This window comes from Lissotriton helveticus, chromosome 7 (assembly GCF_964261635.1).
Source record: "Lissotriton helveticus chromosome 7, aLisHel1.1, whole genome shotgun sequence".
Classification (NCBI taxonomy): Eukaryota; Metazoa; Chordata; class Amphibia; order Caudata; family Salamandridae; genus Lissotriton; species Lissotriton helveticus.
The window spans coordinates 494,927,767-494,955,743 of record NC_136068.1 but is presented as its reverse complement, the minus strand read 5'-3'; the positions used below and the strand labels follow the sequence as shown (position 1 = coordinate 494,955,743).

The following is a 27,977-nucleotide window of genomic DNA, read 5'->3' as shown; positions in this document are numbered from 1 at the left end:
AGAAGAATTCAGTCACAAGTTTAGTAAAAGATCGGCAGCTGAGAGCAACCAGAGTAATGAGATGGATGACCGGGCTGAATGCTGCCTAGCTGTCAATGCGAATGACAATCAACACAATGTGTGAATGATGACCTGTAGTGAGGAAGCTGGCCGGTGGTCTATCACAATATAGCAGAGGAAATATCAGCTTAAAAAAAGTATTGCATTCACAATTATGTAAACATAGTACATTCTATAGACTTACTTTGATGATGTACTTACTATTAATGCAACTTTGTAGTGGGATTGCGGTGTAGTGACATACAACCAGCCGAACACTTGTGCGCGAGTGGTCCTGAGGGAGGCAGGTGGTCGGAACGCAGAATCCAGATTGGAGAGTGTTGAATATGTTATGGAAGATGGGATAAAGGATGATTCTTTGTGGCAGGAGGGGAAGGGGGTCATTTAGAGAAGGATGCAAAATACTGGTGCAAACACTTCCAGTTAAAACAACGTTTGCATTACGTGTTTCTGAGTTTTGAAAAGCAATCTCTCCGATTCCTGGCACAAACTAAGAGCAAGTGCAATTTGCGCTTAGCTCTAAATTGGTGATACTGCTAACACGGACACAGATATCTGTGCCTCTTTTAGTACTCTTGCCGTGGTCTCTATTTCCCTATAATGGCCATAGGATTCTAGATAAGAAATTTAGAAGGTCAAAAGGATGTTAGGTGGAGGTAAAAGAAGGTCATTGGAAAATTGCACAACAGTTCCATGCAAGGGGCTTAATAACTTGTGTGCCAAAAGAGCCATAGTGGAGACAGAAGGAAGGGTTAGTGGACAGGAGTGTGGGAAGAACCTCGGCTGGCAAAGACGACGGAAGGAGGCGAAAAGAGCAGAGTGAGAGCAGCTGGTAGAGCAGGAGACAGGATGAGAAGCTGGACGGAAAGGTCTTAAAGTAACCATACCAAGGCAGGTTTGAGAGGAGAAATGTTGGCAAAGTCGCTTACTGATGAGTTGGACTGGGTTAATGTGATGTGAATAGAGAGAAAGGAGGGCGACTGAGATTGAAATAAAGTGCAGTGATAGGTTTTGGTGGTAAGTGCAAGGTTCCAATTTTTGTAGATGAGATGATCCCCCTACCAATGAAAGGGTAAAACAATCCAATTACTTGCGAGAAGATGATATGCAGGAGCTCCTTGTTTGAAGTGTGAGGCCTTGGCATTTCATGCGATGTGAGATTTTTTGGGTCCATTTGCAAGGTGTGATGCTCAGCTCCCTGTTTGAGAGTGAGTGATGCTGGCCTTTTCGTGGGACGAGATGGTTTGGGTGCATGGCTGCTGATTGTCCTGCTATGTCCATGCTGGAGGCCAAGTTGGGCTGAGATGGTCATCCGTACTCCCTGGAACAAGAAGTCTAGGCTTTTTAGCTGGGACAAAAGTCTTAAGGGACAGCCATGTTACTAATGAAGCTTTGGGATGTGTTTAACCCATGTACTGATTTTCTTTTGTTTTAGGTCATTTTGCAGCTTTGTGTCTTCCTTAAGGATGGATAGAGACAAACGCGTGCCTTTCAAGACACTCACGGCTCTTACACTTCACTGCGCCCTGCTCGTTTTCTATTCCACTAGGGTATGTGCCAGTTGCAGGACAGGCACTGTCAACGAATGCAAGAAACTAGGCTTCATCCCGGGCCACAACCTGGTGGGTGAGGGCATTGACATAGTTACATTGCGGAGGAAAGGGTCGTACTTGGTAAACACGGATAGATATAAGAGGGCAGATGGCACCTGCACCATCTGTGCCAACTCCATGCTGGAGGAACAGCTGCAGAAGCTGCCCCTCTCTGTGGTAGACTGGCGGGTTCACAATAAGTGCAACCGCCAGGTATCCAGCTCTGTCATTCACTCCAGCTTCCAGGTGATGGAGTCAGCAGCGTCCAGCGTGAAGAACGACTGGAAAGTGGAGCTCGACATTGACGTCAACCCACAAGCCAGCATGAAATCTGTAATGGCTGGATCACACTCCAGCCTCGCTGAGTTTGCCGGGGGCAAATCCAAGACTGACCGCTACAGCTTCACAAGCCACGAGATCTCCTGCACCTATTACAGGTAACCAGTTTTTGTATTCTTCAGTGCCACCAGAATGTGGAATTTGGTTGCAGAAATTGTATGACCATGCCTCCCTGGTGTCCTGATTTCCCCAGTGTGCTTGGCACTACAGTCCTTCCTCAGTCTCAAGCTTTCACCTCTAGTGCTCTCTGACTGTCCTAGACCTTTATAAATGTATTCCTCCTGTAAAACGATTGTTTTTCCCCAATAAAGCATCTCTAACAATCACCAACAATCTTGGTGGGATGTATGTCAGTACAACGTGATCTTTTAGATCGCTGTACTTGACAACGCTGCCATTACAACACAATTTCCATTGAAATGGCCTCAACATTTGCAGTGACTTATAGTTTTAGCAATACAACTATATAGCACACAAACAATAATAAATGGAATTTGTTTTTCAACAGTATTTGCCATTTGTGCATCACGAAGTAAAGTTTCTTGATTTGTTGTGATCCTACTAAAAAAACTTTGTTTCCATTGCACTTCAGAATGAAAAAAAATATGCTTCATTTGTGTTTCTGATAGAATTTGAATTAATTGTACAGGTATTTAACAGATATTTAAACTCGCTTGTGTGAGGAAAAATAGTGACTTCATTCCGTTTTTCTTTCATGCTTCCTGTACCCCAGCAAGCTTGTCAGATACTTCACTTTACAAAAACATCTAACGTTGCAGTCAGAGAAAGAAAAGGAAACAGCAGTCTCCATGTTAAAAGAATAAGCAGTCATTTGTTAGACGACATAGCCTGGCATTTGACCTGTCTTTGAAGCACTGTGACAAGTTGGAAATAACATGTAAACGGATCTTACCTTCTGAATTCCAGCATGGTTATTTTGGGGGTGCTGCAGCACACATGGCACTTTTAATTCCAGTGCCTATGGCCATTTTAATCATGATTCATTATGACAGCTGGGGCATTGAGTTGTGGTGTGATTCGTCGGATAAATCCTTTACGACTAGTGCTTTCCGAAAACAAAAAGAACAATTGATGGACAGAATGCAGAACAATGCCATACATTATCTCCAGTACAGAGAGCTGGGCCTAAATCCATCCTTTTTTGGCTCCCCATGCCATTCCCGTTTGAACCCAGCCATATGCAAATCAGTCTTGACCCTGCGCCCAATGGGAACAATCCAGCTTGAACTTTCGAAACAAGCATCCTAGGACCGGTTTTGGGGGTTCACCCCTCATCAGCCAGGATAGCTTGACTCCAGTGGCATGGAGAGCACTGGATGCACATCTGGGCAGACCCGTCCCATCTGTGTGCCTTTTACCTCCTAAAACAATCAGGGTGTGAGAAAAGCCTACCTGTCACCCAGCAGGCCGTCTACTTCTGAGTTTGAGGGTGCACATTTTAAGGTGGTGATTGAAGTCGGTGGGGTTTCCTAAATTCTCTGTCTTGTAGTATAACGTATTGTCGAGTTCGGTTTCTTTGTCACTTGGAAAACTAAACATAGTTGCTAGAAAAAAAAATTAATACACATAGGTGCGCAATAAAAAAGAAGATATTCTGGGTATTTCTCACACCTCTTTTTCCCCATTCTAACCCACCAAGGTGCACAGGGCCTTGCAGCTAATTCCACTGAATCTGCGGAAATCAAATTGATATGTTCTTTAACCACGTCTTTTGTGCTTCGATATGTCTAGCAGATTCTGAGCACAGCATGAGAATCGTAAGCAGCTCTACTCGAAAGACCGGCCATTTTAATTCCAGGTTGGATGACCACCTGAGAACCCACTGGAGCGGGTTTGCTGCATTAGGCAATATTGCAAAAAGCACAGCTCCCTCATCTTTTTTTTGGGGGGGCCACTCCCAGCATAGGGTATTTGAAAAATAACCAGTAGGTCCTGATAAACAGCTTTGAAGCCTACTATTTTAAAATGTTTTTTATGGAGCTTGGAGGGCCTTTTTCTTTTTTCTTTTTTTTTCCCCGTAATTTTTTATTGAAGATTATATTTCAAAGTCTAGCAGGCAACCAAATAACCATCCTTTTCAGGCACACAACGTCCAGAGCCTTTAGTCACTACACTGTGCTTGGAAGCCCAGCTTTTCAGTTTTCAATGCTATAAATAGAGAATAAAACAGCAGGGACAGGGAAACAGCATACTTTAGAACCTGTGGTAAGATCATACAAAGTTAGCTTCTGGTTTTTGCTGGAAAGTTTGGGTCCATGACGTAGTAGTCTTGCAGGAATTGGACAGCGCTGCAGAATAACTGACAGGAACATATAAAAGGCATGTAGTTCGCAGAATGGTAGCGAGCATCACATCGAGTAAACATGGATTGAGGTGGTGGAAACAAAGTCATCACTAAATGAAATAACATGAATGGTTGTGTATTTTATTGTTTGATTAAAATAAAATCATTACAATATAAAAACATTAATGTCATATTTCATGCTCCGCTGCTTGGTCGCAATCTAGAAAGATGTAACAATTGAGTGGCGGCATTTACAAGAGAGAAACATTTGATTCTAAAAAGAGGTAATTGTCATTGTGCTAAAAACATGTGCACAGTGTCGCAAAAGTGCATAGGTGTTTGCAGTCCGGGACAAGCTCAAAAAGCTGGTATGTCACGATAGTTGGTGCAGTAATAATTATTGTCTTTAAATTAAATGAAAGAAAGTCTGCCGAATTACGCAAAACACGAATCACACACACCCAGTCAGGCTGTGCTGAACGCTATCATATAATATTACAAAGGTATATACATTACTACTGACCTTGCATCCAGAAATGACCAAAAGCTATTTGAAACAAAAATGACAAAAGAAGAAGTTTGAATGTGCAAAGCAAACACATATATTTATTGCAAACGAAACAGGAACATCCAAGGAGCACCATAGCAATCGAATTAGTGTGTCAAAGGAACAGGTAATTATTGGTTTTATATAGTTAAACTTGGCTTAAGGGCATTAGAGCGCTTTACTTCAGCACCATATTACATTACACTATTTATGAAGGCGATTAAGTGATTTTTCCTGAATCACAGGATGTTGAACTTGGTTGCACAGCTCAAAATCTGGCAGTAGTGCAATGGAGTCATTAGTGATGTTGCAAACAAAGCGTGGGCATGCAATGCCTACCTGCGGCTGCAGACCCGGAGCAAATGTACCAGCAATCCCTAAACACAACAGCACACAGGAAGGACACGACTCACAATGGACAACAATAATGCACTGAATTTGCAAGAATAAATGCACCTCAAGGAAATGCACCTCTATATGGCGCACATACACAAGAATATTAGAAAAAGGAGAGCAGACAAGAGAAGGAGTGTGCAACCTAGGGGTTGACCCTAGGATTTCTGAGAGCTGGCCCAGAGACACTGGGTATTAAACGTTGGATAACGAGAGACCCTTGAGAAATGAGGTAATCCTTTGGGAATCAGCAAATCCAGTCCAGATTCCATTATTGCTCATTACCCTTCCTCAGTATTTCACCCGGAGACTCTACCTGCCCCTGGCTCTAGATGAAATTCTGCTGATCTATGCAGTAACCACAGATCTGGTAATCCAGGATTTGCCTAGCGATTCAATTTACTCACCTAATTGGGATTAATGAGCACCTCGTAGACGCGCCTTGAGGCTAACAGAGCCCTGTTTTGCCAGGGAGGCACTTCCATAGGCAGACTCCAAAGAAGGATTTCACATCCACAGATCAGCGCAGTGGTCAATCCTGATCAATTCTTTGGGAGCATGGAGTGGTGCTGATCCAGGGCTTGTGCGACAAAGTTGTTATCTCCCTAGATAGGATCCATAATTTGCTATTGTTTGGCCTCGTTGCTCAGTTTAATTTTCATCTTTAGTGTTTTTTACATGTTTTTTGTCTGCTTTCCTTCTGACACTGGGGCATGATCACTGACTTAGTTCCCTTTGTGATGCGTATTGCTTGAGTTCAAAATCAGTACTCACTCAGTCCTAAGAAATAGACCGTTTCTCCTAATGAGAAGGACCTGGGTCTAAATTTGCAAATGGTCTAAAGTCAATTGGTGCAATCTTGGTGCTTACTTGCTCAGGCCTGCAGTTTATTCACTACAGGGTTTCAAGGCGCTTTGCAGGAAGAATGTTAACAAAGACTCATGACTTAGGGAATGTAACCACACCTTTTTGAATCAGAGGTGTTAGTGCTTTTTTGAATAGAAGGTCTGAATGTAGGCCACTTCTCTGCAACAGTTTATTCTTGGATGCCCTTAATGGATAGGCTCTTACCGGTAGCACCAGGAAACTTGAGGACGATCACTCTAGTCCTGTTCACCAGGTGATGGACATGCCTGTCTTGTCTTATTTTTAACCCTTTTTATTTGGCGTTTAGAGATAACCCTCACAGTTGTATATCTGTACATGAATCTATGACAAAATATCGACTACAAAAATATCTACCTACAAAAATATCGCAACAAAAATATTGATTACAATAATATCGAGATCCTATCTCTAACAAGGTAAGTACAAAAATATTGAAAAAAATATATCGATGTCAAAAATATCGTTTTTTAAAAAAGATTGTTTTTTTATTAAAAATATATAATATTAACAAAATAATAATTATAAATGTAATAAACATAGTTAAAAGTATATTATAATATTTAGAATTAATAAATAATGTAATAAAAACTAATAATAATAAAGATGTAATACATAGTATATACTTCATTAATAATAACTTTAAAATAATTATTTTAATAACTTATAAATAAATAAAAATATAATAAATTACAAATACATTTATATACATTAAATAATAATATAAATAACAATTAATAACAATGTAAAACTAATTAAAAAAATAAGTACATTTTGGATAGCGTATGGGTAAAAATTACTATTCCCACTCCAGAGAGTGCAATAGTAGGGAAAGTGTTGGATAGCGTAGGGGTAACAATTACTATTCAAACTCCAGAGAGTGCAACAGTAGGGAAAGTGTTGGATAGCATAGAAGTAACAATTACTATTCCAACTCCAGAGAGTGCAACAGTAGGGAAAGTGTTGGATAGCGTAGGGGTAACAATTACTATTCCAAATCCAGAGAATGCAACAGTAGGGAAAGTGTTGGATAGCGTAGGGGTAACAATTACTATTCCAACTCCAGAGAGTGCAACAGTAGGGAAAGTGTTGGATAGCGTAGGGGTAACAATTACTATTCCAACTCCAGAGAGTGCAACAGTAGGGAAAGTGTTGGATAGCGTAGGGGTAACAATTACTATTCCAACTCCAGAGAGTGCAACAGTGGGGAAAGTGTTGGATAGCGTAGGGGTAACAATTACTATTCCCTCTCCAGAGAGTGCAACAGTAGGGAAAGTGTTGGATAGCGTAGGGGTAAAAATAACATACTTATAAATAAATGTATTTTTTTAAATAATAAAATTAACTATTAAATACATATAAACCTTTTACAAATACCAATACATAATTATTAAAAACATGATAAGCAAAATATATTTAAATTATAAAATTAAGTAAAAATTCCATTAAATAATATTTAATTACCAATTTATAATTAATTAACAATTATATAATTAACAAAACAATTAATTAAAAAACATTATTACTTAATTAAATTTAAATTACTTCCCACCCTATTCCCCTATAAACCCACAACCCGCTACAGAATATAATTATCAATTAATCAAATAATTAAAATGAATTACCATGTAATTAAAATAATTACCAATTAATTAAAAATAATTTATAATTCCTAATTAATAATTAAGAATTAATGTAACATAATTAAATTACTTCCCGCCCTATTCCCCTATAAACCCACAACCCGCTACAGAACATAATTATCAATTAATCAATTAATTAAAATTAATTACCAATTAATTGAAAATACTTACCAATTAATTAAAATTAATTTATAATTCCTACTAATTAATAATTAATTTAACATAATTAAATTACTTCCCACCCTATTCCCCTATAAACCCACAACCCGCTACAGAACATAATTATCAATTAATCAATTAATTAAAATTAATTACCAATTAATTAAAAAATAATTACCAATTAATTAAAATTAATTTATAATTCCTACTAATTAATAATTAATTGAACATAATTAAATTACTTTCCACCCTAGTCCCCTATAAACCCACAACCCGCTACAGTACTAAAATACAAAATTTAATTAAATACATAAAAATTAATTGAAAACATAATAAATACATAATAATATACACAAAAATGATTTAAATATCGATATTAGTAATATCGAGATTATTAACATCGATATTACTAACATCGATATTTAAAACTTCGATATTACTAATATCGATATTAAATCTATCGATATTACTTACCTTCTATATTATGTCCCTTCGATATTTAAACTTCGATATTATTGTATATCGATATTTCAATATCGATATTATGTCTGCATACCTCTGTACATACCCTAGATTTGGAATACATCAATTCAAATAAGAACATGAAGAAAGTATCGTACAGACTGATTACCATGAATGTAAATTGTGTTAGATTTGGCACAAATTCGCTACAGAACACAGTTCCTACTTGACACATACATCACCCATAGCACCACAGTCCCCAATGTTCTGCGCCAACGCACACCACATCTCAGTCAGTTTGAGTATGTAGACCTATTCATTCCTAATAGTTTGGATAACAACATTCCTAATAGTTTGGATACCACCTAAGAAAGCAAAAAACCTGGGGTCTTAGTTGACAACAGACTCACCAGGTAAATGCGGTTACCTCTGCTAGCTTTCACCTTCTGAGAATGATAAGGAAAATACTGTCATTTTTACCGGCAGACAGCCAAAGGACAGTGATAACATCTCTTATCCTGTCACGTCTCTACTATTGTAATAGTCTATATCTAAATATCCAAAGGAAACACTTAAACAGGCTCTAACTCATACAAAACGCGGCAGCCAGATTGCTGACCGGGACACCTAAGTTTGTCTGCCAAAAAAGAAAAAAAAGGGCTACACTGGCTCCCAATGAAACAACGGATCCAATTCAAATCCCTGTGCATGGTCTTCAAGACCCTACAAGGAGTAGGCCTGGACCGTCTGAAATGGTGTTTTCAGTGGTACGTTCCCAGAAGAGCCCTTCGCTCCTCGGGAGCAAAAGGAGTAATCATACCCCCAGTTAAAAACGCCAACTGAGATGGTAGAAGTTTCATCACATGTGCTGCTAGGGCCTGGAATGAGCTCGCTTTCCATCTCAGGAGCACTACCAAGCTCTTGACATTCAGGAAAGGACGGAAAACCTGGCTTTTCCCCAAATAGGTCATCACACACCTTGACAATCGATAGGTAGCAGTCAGCGCCAGGACACCCTTGGTTAACTGTTGCGCTTAAGAAATTAAAATAACATGACAAATTAACATAACATAACAGTACCCATGATGCACGCCTGAGAATGAAAGATTACTTGTAAGTGTTATTCATAATAAGCCAAGCAATAGACAAGAATATCCGTGACGTGTCAGAGACTTAAGAGAGTGGGGTAGGCAAGCATGCAGAGCATTACATGTGTGATGTGTTACTGCAAGGCTACCAATGTCAACTTCTGCTTGGCCGGTCCTGATATAACGTTAGTCTTGGCAAGCGTATCTCGACGTTTGCTGTCCGGTGCATACTTCAGATGGTGGAGTAGTGTCAGTTGTTCTTGTCTTCCTGTTCATAGAGAGGCCGAAACGGGGAAGGCAAATTGCCGGTGGGGGTCAGACATCATATGGGAGGGTGGGGAGAAGGAAGAAGAGGGAAGTGTGAAAGATATTGATAGCCAGGTAGTGACATCATAATGGAGGAGTGAAGAACTGTCATCATGGATGTAGGGTGTGGGTAGCCCTTCTGTGTGTCCATCTTTGCGTAGATTAAGCCAGTTCATGCAGTGTAACCCATTACCAGTCAAATACCTTCTTCTCCCAAAAATGGGCGTCCTTGTCTGTCTGAAAATTGTTTTTTGATCCTGCAGTCTGTATATGACCTTCTCCCAAAACTCCACTCTGAACATTCCCCTCAAACATTGTTTCAGAGATGGGAGTGTGGCAGAGTGCCAGGGCCTGTGGCCAGGCATGTCGTTTGTAGGTGCGTAATATCATGAATTCCGGAAAAGTCATGGAGTGTAGCTTGACCTATCGTTGTGTGGAATGGGTTGTCCGTGGTACCTTTCAGCGTTTCTGAAACTAACCCCCCACACACACACACACATGCATTCAGTTCTTCTGGACAGGATCACTGGATGTGTAAGAGATCACAATCGCATTGCTTACATTTCCAGGTTCGCTCTGTGGAGCTTGTATGGTATCCAGCAACAACGGTAAAGTATTTTGAAACAACTGAATTTCGGCCTAGATTCCTGTGAACTGCTATTCTGGTTTTCTAAGAGCTCAGACTATTTGCCTTCTGCAATTTCATGCTGCAGCACAATTTGCCATTTCATTCTCAGTCCTTCCTGGTCTACAGGGTTAGAAAAGATATGAGAGATAATCGCCATGCACGCCTGAAACTATCCCTTCATGGTTCCTCCATCTGCAGAAATAGACTAGTTAGGAGAGTCATGGAGTTTAGTCAGATTTTCCCCAGTTTGCGTTTTAGACAGTGGCAGAGCTGGTTGTATTACCATACTTTGTCTTCTCTCAGGCTAAATTCATCCCAGATAGCGTAGAACAGTTTGATATATCCCTCTGCAAGAAGTTGATCTGGTGGGCGAATGCCTGCCACATCAACAGTCTTCCACCTTGGTGAAATGCCTCTGAGCAGTAAGCTACACGCGGCTATAGTGAGGCTTTGTTGTGATCAAAGGGGTCTATTTTAAGGCATCAGTGCACAGACGAGGATGTCTGATAAACATAAGCTGGTCCTCCATGTCCATGACTTCCATTTGTCTCACACACATGGTTTGTTTAAAAAGTCAGAGTGAACAAGCTATGTCTACCAGTTGGAATAGTTGGTGCACTAAGTAATAGGGCTCCATGTGTAGTAACATGAGACCTCTAGACAGTGCTTGTATTCAGGTTACAAGCATTCAGACATGATTTCAAGTGGCCCATGTAAAGACTGAGTAGTATGGGAGAACAATGGTACCCCGAAATGTGAACCTGGGGTTAGCATATGTTTAGGAAAGACAGTGGTTCAATGTTGGCCTCAATGGGTCCGGTACAAAAGGTATGATCCCCGAGGGGTACACTGGGTTGTAATTTAAACTGAACAATTGGCGTCGTGATACCGAGTCTGAATTTAATTCAGAGTCCCGGTGGGGAGTGAAGCACCATCCTTGCCGGCTCTCAGCAGTGAATTGACCTCCGTCGCTCCAGGTCAATTCACTGCTGAGCACCGGCAAGGATGGTGCTTCACTCCCCACCGGGACTCTGAATTTAATTCAGACACGGTATCACAACACCAATTATGTTGTACTGACAATTCATCCTGGCTGTTCACCCCCTTGTCTCTCCACTTAGATTGACATCCCTTCTGCCAATTAACACAGTAGTAAGGATACCGCCTAGCCCTTCCTACTGGCATCGGGCTGCCGCAGTCTGCCACCAGCGCCCTGAAATTAGGCATGGTTAACTCCGATCACACAAGTGGTTTTGGAACAATTCCAGATTAAGATTGCCCTCACGCACTACCACTGGCTGGACGTAGGCCCTTCTCTGATGACTCACTAAGTGTTCCCACGTAAGCGGCATCCCCTGCACTGCTAACGAGACCACGACCTCGACCCCCTCTGGGACAGTGCCTTTCATTAGAGATGTCAGACTGCTCATTAATTGTCCTGAAGATGATCTTAAGTCCCTAAAAGATCGAAACGCCGTCAACCCCTACAACAGGAACTCCTTCTATTGTATATACTCATGTGGAGTTCCAATTTTTGTTGTCAATGTGATGTTATGGTTTGAGTTCACTTTCACTTTGTCATATCACAGGCCTTTTCACTTTATGTGAGCACCTGATTACTCTGAGTACTTAAATCATACTTGTGTAAAATAAATTGCCTATTTACACTACATATGCACCCCTACTTTTGTGCTCCGACGATGATTAATTGTCTAGTTTAAATTGCAACCCAGTGTCCCCCTCTGGGATCATACCTTTTGTCCATGTAAAGACTGAGGCATCTAAATTAAGTCTCAGCAACAGGGCTCGAGAAAATGTAGTGGGAGTTGGGCGAATAAATGATTGAACTGTTTACCATTTAAACGTTATCCCATAAGGAGAGATGGAATGGCGACCAGCGATTGTAACCATTCTTGCTTTTACAAATCAGGGGTTAGAAGTGATCTCCCACCATCAATCAAAGGCCTCCATTGACACAGATACCTAGAACTTTGAGTTTCCATTGTTTCCATTGGAAGGCATATCTGTCTATAGACCACTTAGTGATATCTGGCTACATCAGTAGATCCTCACTTTTGTCCAAGTTTGTCTTATATACCGTGAAATAAGAGCAGGCAGTGATTATTGAAAACCAGTGAGGGTTCACAGGATGCCATCAAAGTATTAATGAAGTTTAGAATTCCCAGCACTCTTTTGTAGGCCTTTGTGTTGTTGTACAACCACTGTTAAACATTCTCACACTATCCAGAACAGTAAGGACAATAGCACACTACCTTCCTATGTGCCCCTAAAGATGCAAAACGTATGCAAAAGGAAGCCACATTAATTTATTAGGGTCTTAGTATCCGTGTATCATCACTGACTCTCAATATATAATCAGAGTCCAGTCCAACTCTTTCCATGGTTCAGAATGGGAAACATCCTTTACAACGCAACTTTTACCACGCAGTGCCTTTACGACCCAACTATTACAACGCATGTCATTACAATGTATAGTGCTGGGGGGCGCTCTAGGATAGGGAATAGATTTAATTTACTATCCAACACCTTCCCTACTATCCACGGGGACTGGAGTTGGAATGGTAAATTAAACTATTCACTATCTAGCACCCCTAAGCGCTATGCGTTGTAACAACATGCGTTGTAAAAACTGCGTTGTAAAGGCATGCGTGGTAAAAGCATGCGTTGTAATGTCATACATCCGTTCAGAATAGGTAGCCCTATTCAACCCTGTCAAAGACCTTTTCAACATCTAGAGCTGGGGTATAGCATCTTTCGTGGAGTCTTTGAAGAGTCTAAGTAAATAACACAGTGTCCTTAGGTAGTTGCGATATGTTATTCAGGGGATGAACCCTACTAGCATTGGGTGCATCAGTCCAATAATCCTCTTCGGAAGGCTGGTCACCAGAAATGTTGCCAGTATCTTTTCGTTCACGCTGATCAACGAGATTGTTTTGTAGCTACTACAGTAAACCCTTACCCTTGTTTGTGGAGGACCTTAATCGATGTTTTGTTGGAGAGTGATGACAGGTCACCAGTGAGTTCTGCTTCTTTTGAAGGTATCATACTGTGTTTCCACTGTACGGTCTTTACCTAGCTTGAACAATTCATAAGGGAAGCCATTTTCTCCAGGCGATTTACGTACGGCAGATATGATACGGCCATGGCGATCACTTCCTTAGAACTCATTCACTCGCAGTTCTCTCTCTGCAGAGAGGTGTGGCATTATCAATGATGAAAGTTACTGAGGAAGTTTTCCTCCTCAGAAGTTAGGGTGTGACCCTTCGATTTGTCTGGATATTGGTAGAAGAATGCAAAAGCACAGATGGTTGAAATGGCTGATTATGTTTCTCTTTACTTTAATTGGGCTGCGAATACCTTCTCCACCTTCTCACCTTGGATATAATTGTGACACCAGAGACAAAACATTCTGTATTTGGCTGATTAGATGTGCATTGAATAAGAAGAGTATTTCTACATTTCTTAAATTTCTCCTGTCTAGGGAGTTGGGTGCTATGTGTTTATGAGCAATCTGATCTCAAATTCAAGCATGTTTTTTTCTTCCTTGTGTTTCGTCTTCATGATGGCACGACTCTCATCATTAGCACACATACCAAGGCCTTGGTAGCAGCCTATAGCATTTGCTGTGATGACCCTGATCCCTTATCTTCTAGGAAATACAGACTGATATGGTCCTGTCATGATTTCTTATGTGCTGGCATCCTGTTTTTGGATACACTCATTCTCCATGGCCGATGTGTGGGCTTACGAGATCACAAGCTAGCGTCAAAAGGGCAGGAGAGCGCTGTTAGTTCACCTTCTAATATCTTGCAATCAGATACAGTCACCAGAATGTTCTTAGAGGTCAACAAATAATTGATTCTTGAACTTGAGCCTTGGGCACACAATAGTAAAGTGAATTCCTTCCCCCTTTAATGGGCACACACTATGAGTCCACGATGTCGTCATCTTGCAGCCCATTATCATTCAACAACGCTCTATTGTCAGCATTTTGTGTATCGATCAATAGCGACAGGCGCTAGTGTCCAGGACCCCTGTGAGCGTGCATGCGGATGTCAATTCTGTCATTACTCTGGAGAGGTGCAATAGGAATTGGATGCTAGATATGTTTGGGTCACAGATGGAGCTGACAATCAATGGCTTATGGAAGAGGGAGATTTTGGCAAATATGTATCGCTCTTTTAGGTCAGTTACCCAGTTTACCTAAACATTCGGCCACCCACATTCCTTGGAACTGGCACGTGCTGCATCTGGAGGATTGGGGAGGGTAATTGTGAAGCTGCTGGATACTCTCATGCCAATTCAGCCTCATCGTAATATTTTAAATACTTTTTGAATAATTGTGTTTCTTGGGGTAAAGCAGTGTCTGCTCCTGTGGAGGAGAGGTATGAGAGTATTTGTTCCTTTTGATGCAATGGTTCATGCCTTTGACCTTCATTGTCAGAACGTTGAGAGGTATGAATGTGAAGCCGGTCTACGACCTTCTGAGACGTTAAGTAAGGCTACAGAGCAGGACAGCATGTGGATACCTGTGTTGTATGCATGCAGCATGTTGAACTGTAGATCCCCTAACTGCATGCGATGGAAAAGGGGAATTTGAGGATTGAGATGTGGTTATCAATACAGTTCTCAGTCGAACAGTAACCGTTTGGTATGGATGCCGGTGGTTTATGAGTTGTAAGGCACTGGTTCTTCTCTGAGCTCTGACCTTAGCTGTGGTTGGAGTTTTCCACATCTCTGCAGTAGGTCAACTGTAATGCTCACTTGTGGGGCTACCAGTACATGGATACCATATGTCACGCCAACTGGGTACAAGAGGAGGGGGATCACAGAATAATAAAAGCCCATACGGTAATGTCAGTTTCCCGATGAGTTGAAGGGATGAGGGTGGGAGATATCAGGAGGGGTAAAATTGCATCAGTTTTAATTGTGAGCAGAAACAATTATGGTCATATATGGTAAAATGATAGGAAAGAGGCATACGATGAAGGGGAGAATGTTTGTGCAAGATAACCAGGAGGCCCATAGTCAAAGAAAGGCTTCAAAGTAATAAATGATGGTGTGGGTAGGTTCATGAAGTCCAACGAGTGCTACTAGGAGGTAAAGAATGTGCTGCTGTGTAGTGTAGAGAAATAAGGATGTACGGTGGGAAGTATATGTGTGACTTCTTAGTATATTATGAGCTCAAGAAGATCCGTTGAGGGGATCAGGGTACGTCACTGGTTAGGAGGTCACAATACAGATGACTGAGTCGACTGTCTGCTTTATTGGGTACCTAGATTTGTCTCTGTATCGTCTCTGTTTATCCCCAAGACTTACAGTACTTTATTCAAGTCATCCATAGCAGATTGTGTGTGGTTAGATCTTTTTCTTGATGGTCAGTGATGATAGACAGCATGCTCCAAGTGATCAGAACTCCATGTAGTTCTAGCGGGCATAGTGGAAGTCTCCATGTCAATTGAATACAGACTGATTTTTTTTTTTTTTTAAACTCTTTATTCATGACTGGATCAGTTATTACAATGTGCAGAACATCTTTAACATACTGTCAGTCTTTTCCGTTTTCCAAAACATAACTTTGGTGTAGTACTTCATACGTCAGTCCCTGCATCACAGTCCGTGAAATTCTAAACATCAAATCCAAGTGTTCCTTTATCTCATGACAAATAGAGTACTGAATCGCCCAACCGTGACCCGTTCCCTCCCAGCTCCCCCCACCCCGTTCCCGTCTTCTGGTCTTTCCTTATACATCATGTAGAACTTTCATCCAACAGGTATGTGACTGCAATAATGGACATTACAGGTCACAGGCATGGTCACCAGCATGTCGAGGCCGGTCGGCTTTACATAGTGCCTCCCCCCATAGCTGGTGTGTAATCAAGCACCCTCCTCCCGGGGCTAATCCAGGTCCCCATCCTCCAGTTCCAGCAGCATGCGGTCCCAGTCTTGTGCTACAGGATATTTCCGGCGGCCCCTCTCTTCCTCCCTGCGCAATTCCGCTGCCTCCGCCTTCCCCCATTTCAGCATATCGGATCTCCACACCTCTATGTCCGGGGGTCTAAGGGACTTCCATCTCATAGTGAGGGTCCGGAGTGCCAGCAAGAGGGCTAGATCCGTAAATTTCAGTTGTGCCTTACAGGCCTTGGGCCTCTTCCTATGACCTATCAGGCAGGGTAAGACGCCTCCCGGGACCTGCATACCCGTTATAGTGTGTAGTGTGTTTCGAATTGTCTCCCAGTATGAGCGCAGTCTCGGGCACGCCCACATCATGTGAACAATATCAGCATCATCACCCTGACATCTAGGGCAGCAGTGGGGGGTGTTGGGAAAGATCCTGTGTAATCTCTGTGGAGTGAGGTAAGCCCTGTGCAGCACCATGGCTTGTATAAATTTGAATTTAACATTTCTAGACACTCTCCTGGGGTGCCCGAGGATGGTCCTCCAGTCCCCATCTGTAATTTCCTCTCCCGTGTCTGTGCTCCAGGCCTCTCTGAGTGGGGTGAGGGATCCGGCTGCGTGTTCTCTAATTCCCACATAAAGCCATTTCACTAAATGTCCGCCTGACCCCATGTAGTGAAGGAGATGGACCAATTCATGCTGTGATGGTTTAGTGCGTTGTGTAGCCCAAGTGCGCCTTACGTAATGGGAGACCGTGGCGTGTAGGAGATAGAGCCGTTGTGGGGCTCCCGTGGCTTGTGTAAAAGTGGCATGATCCAACAAGTTGTCGTCCCCAAATAAGTCTCCCACTCTGTCCACCCCAGCATCTATCCAGGGTTGTAATCTGCGTCCCGACAGGGGTCCCTGTGGAGTCGGTAGGCCCAGTAGGGGGATATTGTCTGCGTAGGGAGGGGTATCTGCCGTGTATTTAAGCGCGTTCCGCCAGCACTTCAGAGCCACCAGCAATAAGGGGTGGCAGTCCCGCGGAGTCTTGGCCGCAGGCAGCAGAAGGGAATGGAGAGACCCTCGTGCCAGCTCTTGTGGTGTAAAAGCAATCTCATGGAGGTTTTTACCCGCCACCCATCTCGTCAGCCACTGAAGCTGGCTAGCGTAGTAATAGCCCCGTAGATCAGGCACTCCCAGGCCCCCCTGTCTGGTGGACAGTTGTAGTTTCTTGAGGCTTACCCGTCTCCTACCCGTACCCCAGATCAGGGCGATCAATAACGTGTTCAACATAGTAAAGATGGGTTGTGGTAGGAGGACCGGCAAGTTCACAAAATAATACAAGATTCGGGGAAGCAGGACCATCTTCGATATCGCCACCCGGCCCATAACAGACAGGGGTAGGGACGTCCAGAAGGCCACACTGCTGCGAAGGCCAGTAATTGCTCTCCGCACATTACCCTCAATCTGATCGTCAGGGTGTCGATATACATTAATACCGAGGTACTTAAACGTAGTCGGGGCCACTTGGATCGCGTGCTCCCCAAACTGTATGTGGGTGGGTTGCCGCCCTTCGCGGAAAAAGAACCCTAGTGATTTCCCAGGGTTGACTGCCAGGCCTGATATTCTTTCAAACCTCCCAAAGGTATGTGCCAGGAGGGTATGGTCACCGTGCAGGTCACGTAGGAACAGCATTATGTCGTCTGCGTAGACGGAGACCAGGTTATGAGTGTCGCCAACTAGGATGCCCGCCTCTGCCGCCCTAGTCCGGAGTGCAATCGCCAGGGGTTCTAGCGTAAGTACAAATAACAGCGGTGACAACGGGCAGCCCTGCCGGGTGCCCCTATGTATGTCATAACTGTCCGACGTGTGTCGGCCAGTGCGTGCTCGCGCCGTCGGGTTCGTGTATAGTAGACGAACCCATTTTATCAGGGCATCTGGGAGTCCAAAGCGACGTAGGACCTCAAACATGAATTCCCAAGTCAGAGAGTCAAACGCTTGCCGTATATCAAGGGTAATGCATCCAACATTCGGTAAGTCCGGGGGGGCAGTGGACATGAGGGCATGTAGACGTCTCGTATTTTGAGATGTGCTCCTCTCCGGGAGGAAGCCACATTGATCCGTGTGGATCAGGCCAGGGAGGTGGGCCTGTAATCTCAATGCGATAGCCTTACTAAGGATTTTATACTCCGAGGGGAGCATAGACAGCGGTCTATAATTACTCACATCCAGTGCATCCCTGCCGGGCTTCAGGATGGAGATGACCAAGGCCTGCATAGTCGAAGCCGGTAGGTGGCCTGTCTCATACGCAGTCTTGTAGATCTTTTCCAGAATAGGAGCCAGCGTTTCACAGTAAGTTTGATAAAACTCTCCTGGAAGACGTCCATGCCAGGGGTCTTGCCCCGGTTTAGAGAGTGGATGGCTGTTTTGATTTCATGCTGTGTAACGGGCCCGGCTAGCACCGTCTGGATCTCTCGGGGAAGGGCCGGGATCGGCAATTCGTCCAGGAAGGCTAACATTGCATCCCGAGTGTCAGTAGGGGGTGGGGCGTACAATCTTTCCAAGTGGGTCTTAAACACATGATTAATCTCTATCTGTGTGTGTACCTGTCTGCCCATGTCATCTCTGACACTCGTAATTATCGGGGTCTCAGGGGTGTCTCTAATCAGCCGAGCCAGCAGTGCACCCGACCTGTCCGCCTCCGCCTGTTGCCGCCGCAAGTATTCTCTGTAATCCATTAACCTTAGGGATTCCAAAAGCTCTGCATGCTCAATATTGCACAGTTGGAGATCCCCCCTGCGGCCAGGGTCTGTCCCCACCGCAGTTTCAAGCTCTGCCAGTCGGCCCTCAACCGTGCGAAGTCTGTCATGTACTTCCTGTCTGGCGCAAAGTCTGGCATGTACTTCCTGTCTGAAAATACTAGAGACAGGCCCGACGCACATTGCGGGACACTGCCTCGATATCATCTGCTCTAACTCGCAACAAGTATCCATTAATGATCTCATTCCTGTACTATGGACCGATCACTCACTTATAAAATTCTCTATCAAGCTAAACTCACAGCACCCCAGACCCCCTAAACAATCGAGTCTGACCAGATCATGGACAAAAATACAGATAGAGACTTTCCAGAGGCATTTCATTCCTCCCCCTGCCACCCAATCGGCGGATCAGATGGCAGTGGACTTAGACAAAGCCATTGTAAAAACTCTCGACATAATAGCTCCCAAGCGCCCAACTAAACGCCCCACAAAAAGCAGTCCCTGGTTTACCCCAGAACTGAAGAGATTAAAAGTAGCTACTAGGGCTCTAGAAAGGCGCTGGAGAAAAACCAAAAACTCAGACGACAAAGCCAAATACAAAACCTCACACCATGAATATATGGCGAATATAGCAACAGCAAAAAAAAACTATCTTGCCGACAAAATAAATCAAGCAGGGAGCTGCCAAAAAACACTATATAAAATAGTGAAAGACTTCACGAACCCCTTACCTTGCCATGCAAACGCACTTGAATCCCAGGAATGGGCAAACCAGCTATCCGTATATTTTAAGGACAAAATAAATAATATATATATGACCTTCCCTAATTCCACCCCCAACACTGATGCTCCACATTCCCTGTATCCTCCACATATGGAGAATCCGATACCCACCATGCAACTACTAGAATTCAACCCCTTTACTATAGACATGGTAATAAAGAATCTAGGGAAGATTAAATCAGGATCCCCAAAAGACTCAGCATCATCACAAATTCTAGCCAAAATAGGACCAGCCATAGCGACTGAACTTACCACTCTTTTTAATACCTCTCTCGCACAAAGTACATTTCCAAGCAGCTGGAAGGAAGCAACGATCAGGCCCATTATCAAAAAAACCAATGCTGACCACACAACTCCCTCTAATTATCGCCCAATAGCCCTCCTCCCCCTGTTTGGCAAAATGATGGAGGCAACTATAAACTCCCAACTAATGAAACATCTAGAAGACAACAAGATACTGGACGCCACTCAATCAGGCTTTAGAGCCCACCACAGTACGGAAACAGCTCTACTCAAAATAGTAGATAACATCCGCCTTGCCATTGATTCAAAGAAATCAGCAATCCTGATTCTGTTGGATCTCTCTGCAGCGTTCGACACCATCTCCCACACAGTACTAATACAGAGACTGGTGGGGGTTGGTGTCGGGGGCAAGGCGCTGGGCTGGCTACAAAGCTACCTGACAGACAGGAAATCTAGAGTTAAAACCGGTCCCTTCCTGTCTGATACCACAGATAACAACATTGGCGTCCCCCAGGGCTCAATCCTGAGCCCAACGTTGTTTAACGTTTATATGTCCCCCCTAGCCAAGATAATCAGGGAACATGGCTTCCAAACAGTCTCATACGCTGACGACACACAGATCCTGGTCACCATGGGCCCCGACCCAGGCGACACCAAAATCAGATTCCGGTCCTGCATGGTGGCCATCAAAAAATGGATGACCGAGAATTTTTTGATGCTTAATGCAGAAAAATCCGAAATAATGCTGTTCGGAAAGGCACACCAAATATGGGAACAGGACTGGTGGCCCATTGAACTTGGTCAATGCCCCCCCCCTAAAAGTACAGTCCGAAACCTAGGAATTACAATGGATGACCAACTCACAATGCAACCACACGTTAACAAAGTGGTACACACCTGTATAGGCCTTATGAGAAGCCTTAGAAAAATATTCAAATGGCTTCCTTTAACTAGCAGAAGACCACTAATCCAAAGCTTAATAACCAGCCGACTGGATTATGGCAATGCATTGTTTGCGGACATAAATGCTTCTAATATAGCTAAATTACAGACCATTCAGAACAGTGCGGCTAGGCTAGCACTGGACCTTCCACCAAGAACCCCGTCTGCCCCCTGTCTGAATCAACTACACTGGTTACCAGTTAACAGACGCATAAAGTTCAAGGTCTGCTGCCTAGTCCACAAATCTTTAAACGGACAAGGACCGGCATATATCAGAGACAAATTGCACCGATACAGCCCAGCGAGAAATCTTCGCTCCTCCAACCAACTACTGCTAAAGACGCCTAGAGTCCGTACAGTGAAGAACGGGGACAGATGTTTCTCAAAAATTGGTCCTTCTTTCTGGAACTCACTTCCCCTAGATCTGAGAGCAGAACCCAATCTGATTATGTTCCGTAAGAACCTAAAAACTCTGCTCTTCAAACCTTAGTCATCCACCTTCCATACATACTGTTTCTGTTTTTATCCATCTGTCAGCGCTACGAGACCTAATGGGTGAGCTATGCGCGATACAAAAACAAACACAAATACAAAAAAATACTTCCTGTCTGGCGCCCACTAATCTGCCAATCGCAGCGCCTCTCACCACCGCCTTCATGGCATCCCACACAACCAGGTTCGAGGACGCAGAGTCCCAGTTGTCTCTGAAATAGCCCGTTAGTGTGTCTTCCAAGTGAGCACGGAATGGGCCATCCTCAAGTAGGGAGGGGTTGAGCCTCCAGGTGGGCACCGGAGAGGGGATCCTGCCCCAGTCCAGATCTAGCGTTAGCGGTCTATGGTCCGAGAACGTTTTGGCAAGGTAGGCCGAGGACGTACAGTGTGCCATCAAGGACTTGGTGCCAACAAACCTGTCCAGGCGTGTATGCAGGGTATGTAGTGGGGAGTAGAACGAGTACTCTTTGTGTGTCGGGTATAGTGTCCGCCACATATCTGTCAGCCCCCACCCTCGGAGCCATGTTCGAAAGGAGTCAGACAGTTTATGAACCCCTGTCCCCTGTAGCGGAGGATGTGACCTGTCCAACCCCGTGTCCAGTATCATGTTCCAGTCCCCTCCCAGAATCCAAGGAATGTCTGCCCAGTCTGCTAGGGCCCTACTCACTATTGGGAGGAACCTGTCCTGATCGTGGTTCGGGGCATAAATACTACCCAGGACTACCAGTACCCCATCCAGAGTGCCTTTAACCAAAATATATCTCCCTTGGTCATCCGTCCTCCTATCTATCTCTACAAAGGGGACACCATAGCGCACCCAGATCGTGGCTCCCCTAGAGAAGGCAGAATATATAGTGGAAAAAACAGTCCCTCTCCATTTTTTCCGCAGGGTGTGCACATCAGTCTGCGTTAGGTGGGACTCTTGGAGGAACACAATGTGTGCTTTCTGACGGAGCAGGAAGGCGTGCACTCTATGTCGTTTCTGTATCGCCCCCAATCCTCTCACATTCCAGGTAACCAGCCTGTACTTCCCTTTCACTTCAGCCATAATCAAATACCGATGCTCGAGTAGACAGCAGTGTGTAATGTAGTGTGTGCATTCGCCACTGTGACCAGAAGACGGTTCCCTCCCATCCCCAAACCCCAACTCTGGAGGCGCAGCCTCAGAACCTAGCCGTGCCAAACAAGAAACAGTACAACAAAAGCAAACAATAAACCATGCATACGCTCTTGGGGGGTCTGCTATGCTTACGCCACATCTAATGGACAATGTTATGCGGTGCCGCCTGCTCAACGGCGCCGCCGGGAGAGTCATTTGTATAATCAGTCACTGTTACCGGCCGCCCCCGGGGGGGGGTGGAAGCTGCTTCTTTCTCGCAAAACAGCGAAATGTGTCAGTGTTAGTTCAGGGTGAATACCTTGTCCAGCTCAGCTCACACAGTGGGGAGGGCAGCAGGCAAGGGCGCAGCACTGCAAGAGTACTTAGTGACTGCAAAACAACAGGTGCCTCCCCTGCCCACAAGGTCTCCCGCTCTTCCCCCCACCCCCCCCCCCGAGCCCCATGAATGTTACAGGAGTAAAAGGATACCAGGTGGACTCAGCGAGTCAGAGTACATTCGCAGCTGTCATTATTCCAAGGCATTGTCCAGGATTTCATCCGCCGCTCGGGGCGTCACATTCGGGAAGAGCACCAAGCTGTTCTCAGAGTCCGAATGCACCGTGCTGTCCTCCGTATCCGTATTTACTCGTTCTCGGTCGTCTCTAAAGGAGCCCACCATCGCAATGGCATCCACTTGACCCTGTTTCTGCACACGAGCCGTAGGTCTCCGACTCTCCAGGTCCAAGCCGCTCGGACCCGCTCCGCCGTTCGTCGGAGCCGCCCCATCTCCGGTTCCATTGGACGTCGAGCCCTGAGTCCGGGTCACCTCTCGCTCAATGTCCATCACTTCCAGCCACTCCTCCGCGTCCGCGGGGCAGTCAAAGAAGTGGGTCTTGTTGTCGTGAATCACTTTGAGTCTCGCCGGAAACAGCAGGGCGTATCGGAGCTTGGCTTTCTGAAGTTTCCTCTTTACCTCGTAGTATGAGGACCTCTGTTTCTGCACCAGGTTGGTGTAATCTGGGTAAAGGGAGATGCGCTTGTTTTCATATTCTATGACAGATTTCAGCCGGGCCTGTCTGAGTAACGTGTCACTGTCCCGGTAATTGAGGATTCGCACGATCAGAGGCCGGGGTTGTCGGCCCGGGCTCGGCTGCCCGGTAGGGATCCTGTGCGCCCTCTCCACACAAAAGTACGGGGACAGTCCTTCCGTAGCTACATGCTCCCGGAACCAGGTCTCCATAAACTCCGCAGCGTGGGGCTCCTCACAGCGTTCCGGCAGGCCAATGACTCGGACGTTATTTCGTCTATTGCGTCCTTCCGCATCCTCCACCCTATCCACAAGGGTCTGTACCTGGTGCTGGAGTCGCTGGATAGATTCCGTATGTTCAGCCACCGTCGGGGTAAGGTCTGTCAGCGCCAGACCCTGGTCCTTGACTTTGTCCGACAGTTTGGAGTGATCAGCCTTAAGGAGAGATAGATTCGAGGTAAGGGTGCCCAGCTGCATCTCCATCGCAGTCCTAGAATCTCTAATTTCTTTAAGAATCAGGTCCAGTTTGTCACCCTGGTGTCCCTCATGTGGTTGAGAGGCCGTAGTCCCCGACTTGGGATCGCCCAGGGCCTCATCAGATAAGGTGTCGGTAGGAGGGCCATCTTTACTGTCGGTCGCCCTCACCCCTCGCCGCCCCATGCTGCTCGTCGTAGGGCAAACTCCCCAGATCCCTTCACCAGGGTCAGAATCAGGATCCCGGTCCCGCTCGTGGGCACCGACCAGTCACAGCCGTCCGGCCACAGCACCCTTGTCCGCAGTCGCGAATATGCAGAGGAGGGGGGAGGACGTCAGGGGCAGGTGCCCAGCACCTCTCATCCACCTGTAGGTAATCTGCGTCTCAAGCCCCAGCGTCAGCCGGTCCTCGCCCCCGGGGGGACCAGGGAGGGGGGCCCCCGGCTCAGCGCGGCGTCGGTCCCTGTGTCTCTGCGTCTTCCCACTCCAGAACCGGGTTGCTGGGTGTGTTCGTCTGTGCCGGCAGGGCAGTGCAAACCCAGGATGTATTCGCTCTGAATATCGTACTGGCTGGCGAGGTCTACAGAGAAAGGTAAGTTAGTGGAATTAGTCACCGATGTGCGACTAATGTGCCTCAACTTTGAGATCGCCCTCACCTAAAATCAGGCCAGCGCGTCACCATAAGCAGTTGATTCTGCCTTCTTCCCGAATTCCTCACTGCAGTATTAGACTAATGGCATTTTTCCCAATTTACAGTGCCTGCAGGGTGCAGCGTGTGGCGTGTCAGCCAGTCCCTGCACAGTGCTCCTAGCGCCCGCTGCTGTGCTCGACGAGTTGGGTTCTTCTGTGAGGGTAGATCCCTCTCTGACCCAGTCTCGTGTCTGAGCAAATGTCCTCAAAAGTAGTTTAAATTAGGTCAGGACACCACCAAAGTCGCACTTAGAGCAGGGGTGCAATCGGACAGAGAAGAAACCCGGAGCTCCCCAGGGAAGGCACCTCCACGCCCGGCAGCTCCTCCCGGCTCAGCCTCCGCAATCGCTGCCAAGGCGGGGCCTCCAGAAGTCAGGGGGTGCAGGGTGTCCGTCAGGCGGGGGCCCGCCGAGGGTGCACAGCCGGCCGCTCAGACCCGCCGGCCGCAGGACCGCCCTCCGTACCTCAGTGTCCGGGGATGTCCTCAGCAGGTCGGCAGGAGGTGGCACTCCGACCCGGGTGCAGCCCGCACTCGAGTCCCCGGCTTGCCACGCGGGCCCAGGCCTCAGCTCGCCCCGGCGGTCTACCAGGTGCAGGTAGCGTCTAGAGCCTCAGAAATGCAGGCGAGTCCAGCCGGGTCTCCAGAGGACAGGATCCGACCGTCGGTGACTCAGGGCGGCCCCCAGAGACGGCAAGCAGGATTCGTCTTCCCCCGGCGGCACCGGAGCTCTAACAGACTCCGTCCGCCATGCTGGCTAGCTAGCCACGCCCCCGAATACAGACTGATGACAGATTTTTTTCAATTTCACAGGTTCTGTGTATTCAAATTATTTTCCATCAGAGGTAATCCAGATTGCTGATTGTTTTAAAAGACTGTATTTGATGTCACACTTAATGAGTCGTGGTTGGTTAACTAAAAACAATCTCCATTTCACATTTGTGGCAAAAGGTAAATTGGCAGACATAGCGATGTTATGACCTTCAAAACTGTAGGACCATGCTTGCCTTCAGTCTGTATCATTGGAAAGGCTTACCCATGCCTCCCTTAAAAAGCAAGGTTTTATCCATCTCTGAGGTTTTTTTTTCAAAGAGCTTCTGGGTCGTATCCAGTGAGCTCTTCAAATTCAAGAGGAGGGGCAGTTCTATCACCAATAATTCAGGGAGAAATGTAATCAGAAACATTTTGTATTGTTTCCTTCTATTTTCTCTTGGACACCAAATAAGCATACATTGTCCCTCTTTGAGTTATCGTCCAGATCTGTGATTTTATTGCATAAATGCCACAGTTCTTCGCCCCAGTCTGAAGAGTTACTGATACCTCGTCTAGGTCACCCACCTGCTTCTTAGCAGAGGATAATCTGGTGTGGAAAGAAGCAGTGTCAGTTCTGTCTTGTGTAATTTCAGAGGTCAGTGCCACTGCATTAGCATTGATGGTAATGACTATAGCCCCTATGGCTGTAATTTCTTGAATAATAGTATCGAAGCGCTCCAATGGGCAGCCATGATGATTTGTGATGTCTTCAGTCTGCTTCCATAAAGAGGTGATTTCGAGAAAATTTCATAAAGGAAGTCATGACGTTGTAGACCTGGCTTACAACATATACTGATCAAGAATCCCTGTTGGTGACGGTGCACAGAAATGTATCAGGGTTTCTCATCTTTCCCCCACTAGGAAAGCAAGACTAAACTGCGTAGAAAGTGTGATGTGGCTGGCGGTGGTCAGTTGTAGCAAGAAAAGATCTGCCCAGTCAGACTTATCTTGCCATTCTCCCTGTAATGCGACATTCACTGCTAAGAGTAGAGCATCATCTCATCATGAATATATGGTCACGGTATGTCAGTATTCGGGATAGAAGTAGCACGATACGTGCCAAGGTTTGTATACTCTTGCACTACTTAGGTATCCACTAGATCCCCACTCTGGGGCTCTTCTACAGTGATGTGATGACGATCCCGATTTTAGGAGTGTTGAGCATCTATTCGATCCGGTTGGTTAAAGTCTGAAACTTTCCTATCAGTGGACCTAAGTCTTGAGCCTTGCACCAATCTCTAGTGGTAGGTGACGCTGCAGGCTCTAAAGCTTGTTGATCTGGTGCCAGAGCGTAGGGCAGAAGTGGGTGTGGTCACAAGCAGGATCCGCTCTCTTCACTCTATCAGCCAGGTTGAGTCGTTTGCTGACATTGTCCAACAACTTGTGTCCTTCTCCATTTGTTTCCTTGGGACAGGCATTGTTTGGTATCCCGATTCATGCAATAAAGGCATCCCACGCTGGTGGACGCAACAAAGCACTATTCTGAGATGGTCATCTTTATCACTGCTAGACTGTGCCCACCTCCTGTCTCATCCTGCAATATTCTTAGTTCTGACAAGGCGACGCAAGTATTGATCTTGCTTGGTTCCTGTAACCTCAAGATAATTCAAAGTTTGTGGACCACTGCTGCCACATTTATGGTAATGCAAAATTGGTGTGGACGTCTAGGCACTAAAGTGAAAAATCAGAATTCACTCTAAAATGAACAGGCTAATTCTAGGACAAGAACTGTTAAAGTAATGCTTTCCAATTTGGGGACACGCTGAATCATACAAAAAGCGATGGGTGGAATGCTTCAATTAATCTCACCCACTGGTAATGACTCGGGCCACATCCCAGTCCATCATTATTTTGCACAACATGGCGGCTCAGTTTGGACCCAGCCAAATGCAAATCAGTCTTGACCCTGCTGCAGTTGGAGCAGTCCAGCCCAAACTGCCAGGCTAGGTCCTCCCTGAACCAAAACATTAGCAACCCAGACAGGTTTTGACCTGGTTGGGGCTCTTTAGTCAGGTGTAGCTTCGCATCAGTAGCACAGTAACATGGGAGCCACTGTTACATTCAACATTCTTAAGGGTGTACTGTAGATGCTGTTTTGGCTCCACTACGACCACATGCTTTAAGATGCACTTCTTTCTGACTACTTTACCCCACCAAAACAAGATAAATTGTACATATATGAACAGTAATTTCTCTGAATTCAAATGAAGTTACTTGACCCTGGTGAACCACTCTGGAATGCTGTGTGTCCAAATAAAGTGCTCGACATAGCCAGCGTTGACTGTGTCATAGCGCTTTTTTTGTTGTTGCTTTCAACCATGCTGCACAGTAGCCACCCTGCTGTTC

At 45.3% G+C, this 27,977-nt stretch overlaps 1 protein-coding gene across 1 annotated transcript in view; it reads left to right on the top strand.

Moving 5' to 3' along the window:
* The window catches only part of LOC144768666 (perforin-1-like), an 87,490-nt gene that overhangs the window by 17,920 nt on the left and 41,593 nt on the right, over window positions 1–27,977 (top strand). The window contains exon 2 of the mRNA XM_078652487.1: window positions 1,496–2,089. Coding sequence (XP_078508613.1) covers window positions 1,527–2,089 — 563 coding nt within the window. The 5' untranslated portion in view covers window positions 1,496–1,526. The remainder of the gene's footprint in view (window positions 1–1,495; window positions 2,090–27,977) is intronic.